Raw genomic sequence first — 15,756 nt, forward strand, 5'->3', positions numbered from 1 at the left:
AAAATCTGACTGCTACAGAGGTGAAAAGCAAGTGTTACTTGAAATGCACTAATTGCAGGTGACATATAATGACATATTTTTCACTTTGGTATCACACTGTCATGTGATTTAATGCCTTTTGCCATTTGCTTTAAACAAACAACAGTCTTATTCCCTAGAGGAAAAAAAAATACTTCCTCTCAGATTCATTTCCTCCAAGTATCTCAGAAACACAGAAATCCTCCAGCAGAGCATGAAAATCAGTGTTTTGTGGTATGGAGAAGAGGAAAATTTGCTGATGTCTGTTGCAGAGTCAAAACTAACAGCTTAATTGTTCTAATACATCAATGAGATTTTGAACTTGGAAGATGCTGGTGCTGATGCTGCTCACCTTCATATTTTTATATATTTCCATTTAATTTTATTCTCAGTAACTTACACTGAGCACTGAATGGGCTCTGCAGTCACCTGTGTAGCCATCCACACTTATATTAGTAAGGACATGCTGAACACAGAAAAATCAATTTAGAATTGTTCTCAATGTGGCATCTTACTCTTTACTCAATTAAAAAAGATAAAAAATTAAAATAGCTCAAAATATCACACTCAGGAGGCTCCCTTTCAAACTGGGAGTTCCACGGGTCATATCATCCTTTGCTTTTTAAAAATTTTCCTTTCCAAGTGAAGGAAAATCAGAAAGAATTTGGCCACTATGGGACAGTGAAAAAAAAAAATGGCACTATTAAAAATATTATTAGACATACCAGAAAAAAAAAGTTTGAAACATATCTTCACATGCAATTCTGCAGGTGGTATGGGGCTGAACTGTCACTGACTCCTAAGGATGCTGTTTTGAAGTGTGCACTGTATGGGATAGTTACATTCCAGGTCAGAAAAACCAGATGTACTCAGAAGGAGTTCTTTCAGCAACAACAATATACAAATTAACTCACAATGATTACATATGCAGAACTGTGGTTACTTTTGGGGGGTGTTGCTAATCATTATTTACCAGATTCCAAGTGATGAAAGCAATCTTACTCAACTAAATCCTCATCATCAGATCCCATCAACCACCTCTAGCACTGGCAGCAGCAGCTCTGCTATCTGAATAAGGCCCTGAGTTACTGAAATTTGCTCCTTGCCAAAAGCCTGTGTTGAGTTGGAAGCATAGGCAAAGAGCCTGTACCACTTCAGGCAGCTTTTTAACACTGTAGTGCAAAGCATATTTCACCTATTTTTTTATCACACTTGCATCAGTTTATCTATCTTATCACTTGCATTGTATATCTATCCTAACTGCAAAAATTCACCTTAACATAAATATGAGAAAAGATCCAGGTCTATTGTTCTCAACCTCCCTGATGCAAACATAGAGCAGATACTTTAATGCAATGGCATTAGGCCACAACTTGTGTTAGCTAAGGTAGCCTTAGTGGTGGTTTCACCCCAGCCAGAAACCAAGCCCCACACAGCCCTCTCCTACCAACTGGGGGGAAGAGGACCAGAAGGGTAAAAGCTGGAGAACTCATAGGCTAAGAAAAAGAGAGTTTAATAGGGAAAGCAAAGGCCATGCACACAAGCAAAACAAACCAAGGAATTAATTCAGTGCTTCCCATGAGCAGGCAGGTGTTCGGCCATCTCCAGGAGAGCTGGGCCCATCATGCTCAGCTTATGTGGTTACTTGGACAAATGACATCACCACAAATGTCCTCTCCTTTCCTGCTTCTTTCCCCCTCCTTCTTTCTTTCCTCTTTTATACACTGAGGTTGGTGCCACAGGGTCTGGAGTATCCCTTTGCTCAGCTGGGGTCACCTGTCCTGGCTCTGTCTCCTCCCAACCTGCCAAGCACTCCCAATCCCCTCCCCAGTGTAGCAGTACCAAAAGCAGAAAAGGCCTTGGCTCTGTGCAAGCTCTGCTCAGCAATAACAAAAATATCTCTGTATTACCAACTCTGTGTTCAGCACAAATCCAAAACACAGCCCCATAGCAGCCACTGAGAAGAAAATTAGCTCTACCCCAGCTGAAACCAGCACAGAAAAAAATGTACTGTTCTAAATGCCACCTAAATTAACAATGGGAAACCAAAGCAAATTAATCTGATATACAGTTTTAAGAATAGGTTCAACAGAGTAATCACTATTATCATAATCTGCCTTAGGGAATAGGAAGGGAATTTCATATAAACTATACAGTTATAGGATACGACACATTGTTTCTGGAATCTTTTCTTTTTCTGTTGCAAATTAAATATTCTACATCTCTAGAAACAACTTATTTTGATGGAAGCCATATAAATAAATTATTTTTCCAAAATCAAACTGTCTCATTTTCTTATACTCCTATACGTACAAATTTCTGTCCTTTAAAAAATATGTAAATCACATTAGTCAAATAGAGTCCTCTTTTTGCTCCTTGCATTTGGCAGTTCATAAAAATTACAGGTTTTTCTATGTTCCCCATAAAGATTTAAACTATATTTTTCACTTTGTCACATATATAGATCCTTCATACTAAATGTCTGAGGTAAAATCTTCCCACATTCAAGTTTCAGCAGCTTTCCAGATCTATCACTTTTCAATTCTATTTCTGTAGCTACAATGTCTCAATGAATGAAGTTAAGGTAGCAGCAGCAAACAATGTGGTTCACTTCAAAGCTTAAAAGAACTCAAATTGCCCTGATTCCTGAAATCAAAGAGGTGAATATATAGGTAAATCCTCAGGCATCACTTTGACTAGTTAACCTGACATGTCAATTAAATGCAAGACTAATTTATTCAATTCTCAGTCTAGTCTGACACAAAACCTATACTTCCCCTCCTTCCTAATTAGCCAAAGTACTTGCTTCTTTCATGCAGACAATTTCATAACCATTACTGTAAAGCATTAACACATTTTTCTTTCAATCATATTTTCCTCCCGTTGACTGACACACCTTTTCTAGTGAGGCGACTTATGCCAGTTTCAGTTCAGTGGGAACTTGCCTGAAGGTCTTTACTGAAGTTCCCTCCCATACACATAGAACAATGATATATAATCATGATGTTAGCTATGTGAAGAGACCTATGTCTTACCTTAGGAAATATGAATATAAAATTGTGCACTCCAGTAACATAGCCATTTCCATTTCTGTATATTTATGAAGCTTAATTGAATAGTACTTAACATATGGTAGAGTGCAATGTGATTAACTCCTTGGAAAGGAGTTTAGATGAAGCTTCCCTTTAAATAATTTAAGTGGGTTTTATTGACAGAGCAGACTTCTTACAAAATGCCTAATATTTCTGTGTACATACAAAAATTAATCATATATTAGGTCTGGAAATGCATGTATGTGGTACATGGCTATAAGCAATAAACTATGTTCAGTATTTGTTTCTTTTTTGTTCTATGTTGACAAATTATTTAAGAATGTTTTTTTAAAGATGATTATGAGACTTTATACACAAAGCTAGCTGGAAAATGCATGGAAATATGAGAAAATGTCATGAGACAGTCATCCACATGAACATATTGAAGATTTCATCTGACTTTTAAGTTCTTTCCCTCACTGCACTTAAGCTGATTTTCCTTCAAAGTGATAGGAACTGACTATATCCTGCAGAGGTGTCAGAAAGCAGAGGCAGAAGGTTGGAAATTTTCTGAAACTCTGCTAAACTCTCTGGGAAATAAAACATGACCAAAAATACCCAGTAAGAAAATCAGTTTCTTAGTATGAAATGTTAGTATTGTTCAATTTGATTGACTTTGCTTAGGAACAAGAGATTTGCATAATTTCCATGTGCATAGTCCCTTGTGGAAATTCACTCTTCTCATTCCCCAGACTCTCTCTGTACAGTGGTTCTGACGCAAGACAGAAGCAAGTCTGAATCATGCAGACTCATGCACTGCATGATCAGAACATAAAATTCTTGTCACCTTCTCAATTACAAATGCAACTACAGAATGCGATGTCACATCTCTCTGCGGGGAGGCTTCCAGCCCTGCCTGCTCCAGCAATGCAGTGGTAGGCTTCACAGCATCATCTGAACCATGAGAATGCTGCAAGGATTTGCTTCACTCCTTTGCATAAAGTGTCTTGTAGCACCACCAGGCAGTAACTGCACATTTTGCCAACACAACTTGGTCAGAGAGACTTACACTGGCCTCTTGGGCGGGCTCTGTAGCCAGAGTTTGTCCCCAAGAGTACTGGAACTGCCTGGTGCCTTGTTACCAGGGCAAGAGAAGGATGTCTACACAGTATTCATTGACAACAGCTGAACACAAAGCTGGGCCATTGTGTCTTGAGACACAGACACTCCACCAGCTTATCTCAGAATCAGTGCAATTTAACTGGTACAAGCCAATTTAATTTAAAAAGATGCTCTCATGTGGGCTCAACAGAAAGTATCCTGGTTAATTGCTATCAGTATGTTTGCCAGTGCAGGCTAAGCCACTTTTGAGAGGTTTAAACCCACATATGTGTTCCTTTTCAAATTTGCACTAAATAAAATGACAACTGCAGCCAAACTAGAATGAGTTTCACCAGGCTACTTATCTAGGCATTTTTAGAAATATTAATCTCTTTTACTAATCAGCTTGGTTTGCTGATTGTGCTGATGTGACTAGCCTGCCCTGCCTTTGATTATAATATGTTGTTTTGGCAGTCCATGTACCAAAGACTAGTAAGGCTGTACTGGATGTCTGTTTAATACATTACAAGGAGTATTAAGGAGCAAGTTCCTTAATCACAGATGTAAGACAATTAACAATTGTATCTGTGTATGTTTTCAATTCCTAATTCTGCTGCCCACTGGTCTTTGCCATGACCTGACCTGCATGAAGTTGGTGTGAGAACAGAAGCTATTCTGCACTGCCAACTGCAGAAAAATTGGAGCTCAGGCACTGCTGCAGTATTGATATACCACGTCTCCTGAATTTCACAACTCTGGAGAATACCCCCCCAAATAATTTAATCTATTACACTAAAAGTGCACGTTGGCCCCCAAGAATTTTAGCTGTTGTGTCTTTACATCCTGGTCTACAACTCACATTAATGAAATAAGTTAGATCAAAACTAATATTGTGCAAAATGAGAAATAAATCAGTTTAGAGTTTCTAATAAGTTTTTAAGACCTTCAAGGAATTTTCAGTGCATGCAATGCTCAGATGGCAGCTTCTTCTACTCACTTTGGTTAGCCACCATCAGCAACTGCCATGCAGTCTACATGTCTTTGGGGGTACTGGTAAAATGAAAGAATAAAGAAAGGTCATGCAGTAAGAGTTACTGATGTAACTTATTACAAAGAGTACATTTTCAAGATGTTTTAATTTCTCAGTAAAGGAAGAAAAGGGTGTTTGAACATGGATTATCATTCTAAGACAGGAAATCAAAAGTTACTCTAACCAGAAATCCTCCAGTAATGCACATATGTTCTCAAATAATCAAAAAATGCACTTGAAGAAGTGATTTCTGCTCACAGAAAGATTTGGGAAAAAACTGAGAGAAAAACACATTCTGAATACTATTATGCAGACACAAAAAGGAGGTTTGTGAGTGTGTTCAGTAATTTTCTGTATTTCTGTTCTGCTGATTTTCTCACCATCATCAAAAATCTTGCAAAGAAACATGCAACTATTTTATCAAAATCTCTTGTTTCCACTACTGCCAAGCTGTCTTTGTTCCTAGGACTATTCAGCCAGAGAAGGGGAAACTGCCTGTACTACTTCTTAATTAAATAAAGTATTAATTACCATGATTAAATGAATCATTGTTGCTTTTGTAGGAAAAAGACATCTGCTGGTAAGGACTAGTGGATTTCCACAGTGCACTAGTTAATGCTGGATGACAAGAAGTGTCCATTTCGAGGTCCGCCCGATTTTCACTAGTCCCTGCTACATCAGAATTTGAGATATTCATCCCATACACACCATCCTCATAAACGAGAGAAGAATTTGATCTGTTGATTCTTCTTAGAGACACACACACTACAGCTTCATTGAAGTAGAATGCATTTTCACCATGTAAGCTGTCCACTTGATTATGTCCCATTATCTGCAGAAGGGGAAAAAAACCAGCAAAAAACAGAACAGAGAATTTTATTTTCACCTTTCTAAGTAATGGAACCAGAGAATCACAGAGTATGTCAAGTTGGAAAGGACTCAAAAGAATCATGGAGTCCAACTCCCTGCTTCTCACTATGTAAAATTAAAGTGCATGACTATAAGCATCATCCTAAAAATCCATACCAGGATGCAGAAAATTAACTGCCAGACAGAATGGGGATTCATAGCAAATAGTCATCTAATCTGCCAGAGGTTAACCTCAAAACACATTAAATTTGATGTGCATTCAGGAATAAACAGCAATAACCTAGCAGATCTGGTGTTAGCTCACCTTGAAAGATGTAATAACAGCAAAGTAACAGATAAAAAAGGACCACTATCTGGGATGCATAGAGCTCTGCTGACTTCTTCCAGGGGGTTAATATTTTGCCTCATGGCTCAAAAAAATAACACTTCCCATATGTAAATCTGTGTACTCTGCAATCAAAAAATAGCACTGTACCTCACACAGACAGGCAATCACAGAAAACAGGGCTGCAGCAGTCAAACCGAGGATGGCAAACAGCTATAACAAGTAAGCCGTGGCTCCCAAGGGCAGAAAATGCAACTCCTGCAGACTCTTTGTCTGCAGGGGTTTATTAAGGCAAATCTCACAAAAAAAAAAAAAAAAAAAAAAAAAAAAAAAATTAAAAAAAAAAAATGCAGGAGTATTACAGTGAATTTTTGCTTTGTTTGGTCACACAAAACTATCTAGGCTGCATGCAATACAAAAATATTGGGAGGGCAATACCATCTGATTGACAATCACTCAACCTGTTCCGGTGCTGCACAGAGTATGATAGTGAAAACACAGGAGAAAGACAATCTTAAGGTCTGGATGGATTCAAAGCCATGTAGTCTACTTGAAAAAAAAAAATACAAGTGGACTTACAAATGAAATATTCAATTACAAAAACTACTACACTCTGACACTCAGCATTGAATTATTTCGCCTCTCTGCAATCCAGATATCCCTGTATTAGACTATTATCCTTCAGCCTCCCCTTCTCAAAAGATTTCAGATTAAAGCTGATGGGAACTTCAGTTTTGGTTTTATCATCCACTTCTTAAGCACTGCCAAACAAGTCAAAACTGCAGCACATGCTATGCTAGTAAAAAGTGTCTTCGTTGTTTGGGCTAGCAAGTATATATGGGTAACTCATGTTGACACCGTGATCACATTAAGCCGGATGAAAAAGGGGAGGTCAGAGGCCAATCCTTTAACCCCTCAGGCACGCACAATCTTAGATGCCAAATGGTTATGGGTGAGTTGCCAGCTGAAAAACTCTGGAGGTGATGGCTTGAAGAAAGGCTCTACAGATTTTCTTGTGAAAATGAGAACCTGAGGGGAAAAGGAAGCTGTTTGGGTCAGTGAGCTTTCCATATGTGGAAAAGCCAGACAAAATGTTTTGATTTTCAGGTGCTTTAGAGAACAGTTATGGATATCAAGACCACAGCCACAAAGCACATATTAGAGATGAGAACCTACCTGGAAGGTGAGCACCCAGACAGCTGAGTTCAGAGGTAGACTGCATCCTTCACTCTCAACAAAAACTTAATCATTTTTATTATTAAACACATAAGCAGCTTCCAGGCTACTTTAAATTGCACCCCCAAATAATAAGCATTCCAAGGATTTAATCTGTCGGGGATGGAGCCACACACCAACCTCTTCCCCTAGAGGGCTGCTTGTTTCACGGAACATGACAGCAGGGCCTGATATGTGGGGTTCACAAGAGCCTGGTGCTTGTTACTCCTGGAGGTGCACCTTTTCCTCCCTGGAGCTAGTGGTCCAGGAAAAAGAACAGCAACTGAAAACTTCATTAAGTGCTTTATATGCTTAAGCATTACAATAATTAATTTTTTCTTCAAGATGCAGAGACACAATGTACCTTACAAACACAGCAGCAAAGCAGAATAAAACACAGATTCTCATATGTATAATTTCTGTCTTCTCAATATAATAAACATCTGCCTAAGTTTGGATTTTGTAGGCTATCTAGCCTAAAATCACAGAATGGTTGAGGTTGGAAAGGACCTCTAGAAGACATCTGGTCTAATCCTCCTGCTGAAGCAGGGCCACATAGAGATGGTTACCAAGGACTATGTCCAGGTGGCTTTTGAGTATCTCCAATGCTAGAGACTCCACAACTTCCCTGGGCAGCCTGTGCCAGGGCTCCATCACCCACACAAGAAATAATATTTTCTGACATTCAAAATGCATCTTTAGTGTTTTTGTTTGTACCCATTATATCTCTGATTCTGTCACTGGATGCCACTGAAAAGAGCCTGGCTCCATCTCCTTTAGAGGTGGAGCCAGGTATACCTAAATATTATTTAGGTATTTTTATGCATTAAAAGGAACCTCCATTAATAAGAACCATTTCTTCTCCAGGTTGAACAGTCTCAGCCCTCCTTCCTGGAGAGATGTCCCTGCCTCTCAAACAGGCACTTCACCAGACATCCATCCTCCTGTCTCTACCTCCTCTCCACCCCACAGCTCTATGCCTTTCTTGTACTGGGGGAGCCAGACTGCAGGTGTGTCCAGAGCAGAGAGGAAGGATCCCCTCATTTGATCTACTAGCAATACTTTACCCAGTGTAGCCCTGGAGATTATGTGCCATCTCTGCAGAAGGGCACATTCTTTACTCATGTTCGATGCCAGGACTCCCAGGTCCTTTTCACAGAATCATAGAATCATTAAGGCTGGAAAAAATCTCCAAGACCTTTAAGTCCAACATTTGACCCAACATACCACCATCACATCAACTAAATCATACCACTAACTACCATGTCCAGTCACTTTCTGAACACTTCCAGGGACGGTGACTCCACCACCTCCGTAGGCAGCCTGTTTCAACACCTGACCACCCTTACAGCAAAGAAATGTAGAAACCAAACCTTCCCTGTCACAGTTTGAGGCCATTTCCTCTTGTTCTCTTACTAGTTGCCTGGTAAAAGAGGCTGATTCCCATCTTGCTAAAACCTCCTTTCAGGCAGCTTTAGAGAGTCAAGCTGATTTCCAGTAAGTGATCCCCAGCATCTACCCATGCATGGGGTTGCTCCTTCCCAGGGGCAGGACTTTGCACCTTCCCTGCTTAAACTTCATGCTATCTAAAGAAAATGCTTATATGCCTGAATCTCAGCTTCCCACGTGTTCACTCATTACTTTAACAACCAGCAAAACCCAGATATCCTATTCATCAAGGCAGGTCTCTAGGAATGCAGTCAGGGGTACAACTACAATGGGTTGTAACAAACCTCATAGTCCCCTGTGTGTGAAAACAGGCTGTTTTGCTGACCATGCTTCCAGTGCCACACGAGTTTCTTCTGCATTTTCACACTGTCTCTTTCTCTCTCCACCATTTTCTGGCCTTCCTGGAGCCTCTCCAGACTCTGCTGGTACTCCTGCAGCTGCAGCGTCAGTGCCAGCCGGCTCTGCTCCAGCAGCTCCTCCGCGGACTCGCAGTCCCGCTCCCGCTGCGCCAGCCGGGCTGCCCTGGCCTCCTGCTCCCGCTGCCGCTGCTCGCACTCACGCACCCACCGCTGCTGCTCTTGCTGAAACTGCTGCTTCATTCTGTCTATGCTGCCCAGTTCCACCCTCTGTTTTTCCAGATTCTGATATTTCTCTTGTTCCAAAAAGAGGTTCAGCCGAGAACCATGGCTCCGACTGGTCTTCTCAATCTCTTGCAGTAGTAACCTATGGATTTCTCTGTGGCTGTCCTGGATAGCCAGTGCTGCCTAGACACCACAACAAAATCAGACACAAATGTTTAAATATCAGCATTCATCCGTTTCTGTGTTTTTACATAGAATCATTATATAAAAATGCTTGAACTTTTTTGGGAGATTATTCCTCAAGCAAATAGATAAAATTCTGTGATAATACCTTTACACAGAGGTATTTCTAAAATAAAACTCAACTCTTTTGAGCACTTTAACAAAGCTTCTGGTTTACACTTAGTATTATTATACATGTTTATGTTACAACTGTGCATATGCACTTCAATTACAGCTGGGGTCCTTTTCTGTCAGAGGATGTAAAGACACACAGGAAAAATGGCATTTCATGGTTGAAGAGGGCAATAAGGCATTGGGAATGTTATACTCACCCAAGTATTCCTAACACAGCTGTGACTTCTACACATAAAACTGTATTGTTTCTAAGAGAGTTCACTCTGTCTTTAAGGCTCTCCTTGCTAACCTGCAACACTGCAGTCCAACACCAGTCCTACAGGCACCTGCCAACACAGCCATGTCACAGTACCACTACATGCACATGACCGAGATGTCAGTGCAAGCATAAACCTGCAGTATAGGAATGGTTTCATGTTTGATGCTCCTATTTTACAGCCCAGAGTTCTATATTCCATTCTTCACAAGGATGTTGTGACATTGTTTGCATTAAAGGTTGTGACAACCTCCAATAACACAAAAACAAACGGTTGGGATTAAGAAGAAAGAAAAGCAAGAAAACCCTAGATCTGCTGAGGTACTTGTGCTGTGTTCAAGAGCTGACATGGAAATCTCTTTCAGCAGACATTCCCAGAGAACTCACATACCCCCACGTGGCAGTGGGGTGCTGTCCACCCCAGAAAGTTTTTAATTTCATGCAATGTGCCATCTGCACTTCCCTTGCTTCTTCCTCCAGTATTGGGTCAGTTCCAGTGACTTGTAAACAGGACAAGATCCTCTGCTTGTTTCTCGGCGCCTGATTACCCATTCATGCTCTAAGCAATTAAGACATGATCCTAAACCTTACTTTACTGTCCCTATTTGTTTTTCAATTACTCAGAAATTTTTGCCTGAATTGTAGTATTTTTATTATGCTTTTGTATTATTTCAATACACTTAACTTCTAAGCCCAAGGTTTCCAGGATTATTATGAAATACTCTAAGGTCCATACAGTCTAAAAATTAAGTATACTCAAATGAAACATTTAAAAATAGAATTATAAAAGTGCCGCTAAATAATAAAAAATAAGTTAAGACATTCAAGCTTAGCATAAAAGAGGCAAATACTTCATACTAAGTCCCTACAGTAAGTGTAGTAAGTAAAGTAAGTAAGGCCCAAAAGTAAGTGAGATTCAAGCATCTAAAATGGGCTGAATTTTCTACCTGAACTATCTGGGAAAGTTACTGCTTACGACTAGCCAGGAGAACAATCTAACCAAAATAAGATTTTTTAAATATTTTTTTTAACTATCATTTCAGAAATCTGTGGAATGGCATCAGTTCAAGTGGAGCCATAATTTTACTTTCCTGCTAGGTTTATGGACTGTACAGACATCCTCTTTGGGAGGAGGCACTGATCTCCAAGCAGGTTAGTATTATTCAGTTCGTAAAAGAAACCTACCACTGATGCAGAATAAAACTATATTCTGTGACAACTTATGCAACAGTCAGAAGAGATCAGGATCAATTACCATAATGTCTAAAAGTAGGACAACATGAAAACAACTCTTTAAAAGTAAATTATTAGGACAAATTAATTACTCTCTGAAGTTAGTAGTGGAGTAGTCACCTGCATGCTGTATAAGAGACGGGTTAAGTTCTGGATTGCTTGTACAATCTAGAAAATAAAAGAGAAGGATTTTCAAAGGTTTGACCACTGCTAACTAAATAGTTACTACATTCTGTCTGAAGTTTAAATTAACTCACCTCTATCCCTGTAGATCCTGAAAAATTCATACTTCCTCCCTAAAATAAACACATGTAGCTTTAAAAAGTTGTTTTAAATATTAAAGTTGTATCAATAATGTAAACTAGTGTGGACATGTGGCTAGGAAATGTGTACTGAGTCAACCCTTTATGTGGGTATATTAAGACAGAAGCAACAATCTGTAAAGACTAAGAATACATTAATAATGGAGTTTCCATGGAAATTACTAGAGATTCTGAGCACAACTGTACAAATAAAACTATTTCATCTACAATTTTAATCTCTTGTGAGTAATGATACACAGAAAAGACATTTCAATTCATTCTTTGTTTACCTGACAATTTTGAAACACAGGAACCAGATTTATGTACATACAGCACAGTGGGTTTAGATTACTTACAGTAGGATGAAACAGCATAAGACTCTTCAAAAACAGAGATAATAATGTACTAAAAAACTAGCAAGAAGTCATGTTACTGGATCCCAAAAATGCCTTAAGTTCCCTGTGAGATGCTGAGCCCAGTATACTCTACAAAAGGCAGCAGCATGGTCACTACTGTCCTCTGCAGCAAGGCACAGCCTCTTCACACTTTCCATCTTGCTCCTTTTTCCTAAGAAGCTCTCTAAATTTATGGGGTGAAGCTATCCAAAATCCCTTCAGCATGAAGAAAGCTCCTCTGAGAAAGATAAGATTAAATGGTGGAAACTGTTTCAAGTACAATCCCTTCTAAGACTATGCTGAAAAGACTTCCAGTATGTTTTTGTTTTGGTTTGGTTTGGTTTTTTCTCCAAATAAGCTGAGGAGAGTTTGGGAATATTTGTTTTCTCTCTCATTCTCTTAAGTTCTCTACTGAGTCTCATTTTCCACCACAGAGAGCAAAGTGTCTGCTACACTTAGATGCAATAAGTGAAAATTAAAATGAGAAAGACCAGCCCCCTGAACACAACCCAACATAGACACCTAGGGACAAAGGGAGTACCAGCTGCATTATTTCCTCCACTACTCTTTCTCTCATTATATCTCTTAAGCATTTCCTTCCACTCCCCCTCCACATCTTCACCTCCTCCTCCTCCTCACTGTATTCACAAGCCATAGAAAAAATTTTGCTGTGAAAGCAGAGGATTTTGCACAGATGTCTTTGTGCAGTACAAGAATGGACTCAAGATAGTTCTGCTTTTCCTTAGCCGGATGTGGAGCAGTGGGTAAGGAGGCAGCACAGGGCCAAGAGGGAGAGAAAGAAGGTAATGCTGGAAGGGTGAAGAAGAATGTACAAAGGAGAGCCTGCACACTGAATAAAGCAGGGTTTCTTTCAGGTTTTTAATTTGAAAACAGGTGAGCACAGGGGAAAGGTTTATCTGGCATTGGCTTGACCAAGGAGTTTCAAGTGGCCAGCCCCAGTGCCCATGGTCCCCTCACTGCAGCACCACTTGAGCACCAGGACATGAGGCTGAGGCAGGTGTAGCTGAGCTGGCACGTGCCCTGCAAGTCCAGTTAAGAGTGAAGCAGTAATTTCAGGTGTTTAACTGTGCTGAAGGCCACCATCACCTCTCTGCCACTGTTCTTGATCATCCTGGTTCAGAGAGATGAGGATGGTCAGATTCCAGGGCAGGCTGCACTGTGCTTTGAACAATGCCTGTGGAGATACACCTAAAAGGCAGGAGCAGTGGAGACAAGATGGGATCACTTTTCACAGCTGCCCACTGGGGACCCCTCATGTTGCAGGCACAATGCTCTTCTTTCAAAAGCTCTTCCAACCTCCAAGCTAGGAGTTCTTGCCCCCCTGTCCAGCTCCTGTTTTCCCAAGCTAGTTGGCCTGAGTCAGAGCTGTAACCCCATAACCATGGGACTGCACACCCACCTCCCTGGAAAGCCCTTGCCTTGCCTGTTTTCTTTGCTCATTCTGCCACCTCCTGGTAAGTCTGTTTCTGACACGGTATCCGAAGATGTGTTATATACCTTGCCCATACAACAGGCCATAAATAACAGGATAATGACATAGGATGGAAGAGTTGGGTGCAGGTCCCTCTACCTTTATGAATAGGCATAGCTTCAAAGTTAGAGGAGGTTGCTGAAGGCCTTCTCTATCAAATTCAGGAAACCTCCAATAGTAGAGACCCCCACAATCTCTTTGGACAAACATTGCTCCTTGATCATCATTGCACTGATTTTTTTTCCTTATATACACTCAGAATTTCCCTTGCTGCAGCTTGTAATCTTGGACACTCATACTTTTGCTGTGCACCTCTGAAAAAAGCCCAGCTTCACCTTCTCTATAACCCCAACGGCAAAGTTTTCATGTAGAGCTACTGCAGTTTTCAGTAGCCTATATCAGAGCCCCTCTACCCTCTCTAGATTCTATTCCTCTTCACCTGCTCCCTCACCAGGACTTTGGTTTTCAAACAATTTTTTCCACTCACATTCTTCCTCCTGCTCCCTTCTATCTGCAGTCTGGTAAGTAAGATGATCTAGTGCTAAGCATGAGGTGAGATTATAGTGAGATTAGTGTATTAGCAAGAGCATTCTCAATATAGAAAACAAACAAAAAACACAAGGTTTCAGGCACACAAGGCCTCTTTCAGACCTTATGCAAAGACAGTATGTTAATGCTAAACTTTAAAGTAAAGTTTTCTTTCCATTTCAAAGTCTGTATCTTACATTCTTGTCTCTCCCCTTTATTCCTTTTGTGATTCTTACTCTCCACCTAAGAACTACAGTATTACAGTTCACTTTATTTTCAAACAGTAATTCACATTGCTTACTCCAACACTCTGCTGCTACATAAAATTTGTCATTCCTAGTCTTGTCCAGAACTGATTTTTGATTCTGCTTTTCTCTATCAGCTATAGAACTTCACAAAATGGGCACTTTCTCTTCTATTCTCCAATTGCTCCATTTTGTTTTGATTCAAATTCTGAAGCAAGCTGGTATAAAGACATCTACCTATCTTATGTGCTTGTTCTCAGGATGAAGTTCTTCCAATGCACAAGTGTTCCTTACATTAGCTGCAGGAGACCTTCACCTTGATCTGATTGGAAATCCCAAAAAGAATTTGAATAGCATGTACATGCACAGTGCCCAGACTGCTGCGTGCAATGCAGGATGAAAAACTGGTTACAATACCTTATCCTCAAGATCAGCACCTGCCATTTCATTTTCAACACTGAGATCAATTTCTGGTGATTCTTCAGTTTCTTTTCTTTCTGCATCTAACAAATAAAGCCCCAAGAAAATGCATAAGAAAGGTATCAAAGCATTTATTAGCTGGAAAAACAAAAAGCATGCTTTCTTACAGCTACTCTGAATGGTAAGAAAGTGATTTTTATAGTTTGTAGTTACATATTGGATCCTAGGCTGGGAAAAAGCAAATTTGCAAGCCATGATAGCACACATGGCTCAACATAGTTTTTCTACCTTGCAAATTAGCACTATTTCACTTATGAAACATTGGAGTTACATTTTTAGTGTAGCCATAACAATAAAAATGGTCTGTAGTAATGTTTTTTACACAACTTTATTCACAATTTTGTTTGTGAGAAATTAAGGCTACACTTTGCAGCTGAAATTATTGGAATATCAATCCCAGTTTTCAAGACTCCTGACAAAAAGACAACTGGCATATATTGCAATATAGACTTGGTGCAGAGCTGAACAACAGTGACAGGAAAGTGTACTTTCAACAAAGTTGTGTAACAATTTACACTACCTGATCATTTGCCCGAAGACAACTTTTATTAAAATATTTTCTATTTATTCTGTCCTAGACCATGGAGGCTTTCCAAAAACCCAATCTGGCATCAATTATTTGAGCACTCTAAAGATGTAAAAGCATTTTACTCACCACCCAGAACAGATTCTAGTATTTCACTGGTAGTGAATCTATGCTTCACACTTATTTCCTCAGTACTTTCCTCTGGTAATCTGTCTGTTTCACTCACTTGTGATGTTGTTACAGCACTGTGGAGACTTTCAACTAAAGAGGAAAACATGCAGAATTACAGACACACCTTAAATAGTTCCTTAGTGCATGAGT

At 39.8% G+C, this 15,756-nt stretch overlaps 1 protein-coding gene across 7 annotated transcripts in view; it reads right to left on the bottom strand.

The window, feature by feature from the left end:
- The window catches only part of ARHGEF28 (Rho guanine nucleotide exchange factor 28), an 84,187-nt gene that overhangs the window by 11,864 nt on the left and 56,567 nt on the right, over nt 1-15,756 (bottom strand). For 6 of the 7 annotated variants that reach the window (XM_077790074.1, XM_077790076.1, XM_077790075.1 and 3 more), the window contains exons 22-27: nt 15,565-15,696; nt 14,847-14,932; nt 11,725-11,763; nt 11,588-11,635; nt 9,325-9,804; nt 5,713-6,013 (exon numbers count right to left, since the gene is read on the bottom strand). In XM_077790074.1, the coding sequence (XP_077646200.1) occupies nt 5,713-6,013; nt 9,325-9,804; nt 11,588-11,635; nt 11,725-11,763; nt 14,847-14,932; nt 15,565-15,696 (1,086 nt within the window). The remainder of the gene's footprint in view (nt 1-5,712; nt 6,014-9,324; nt 9,805-11,587; nt 11,636-11,724; nt 11,764-14,846; nt 14,933-15,564; nt 15,697-15,756) is intronic. The other variant, XM_077790077.1, reaches the window with a different exon arrangement.

Source organism: Lonchura striata, chromosome Z (assembly GCF_046129695.1).
Source record: "Lonchura striata isolate bLonStr1 chromosome Z, bLonStr1.mat, whole genome shotgun sequence".
NCBI classification, from domain to species: Eukaryota; Metazoa; Chordata; class Aves; order Passeriformes; family Estrildidae; genus Lonchura; species Lonchura striata.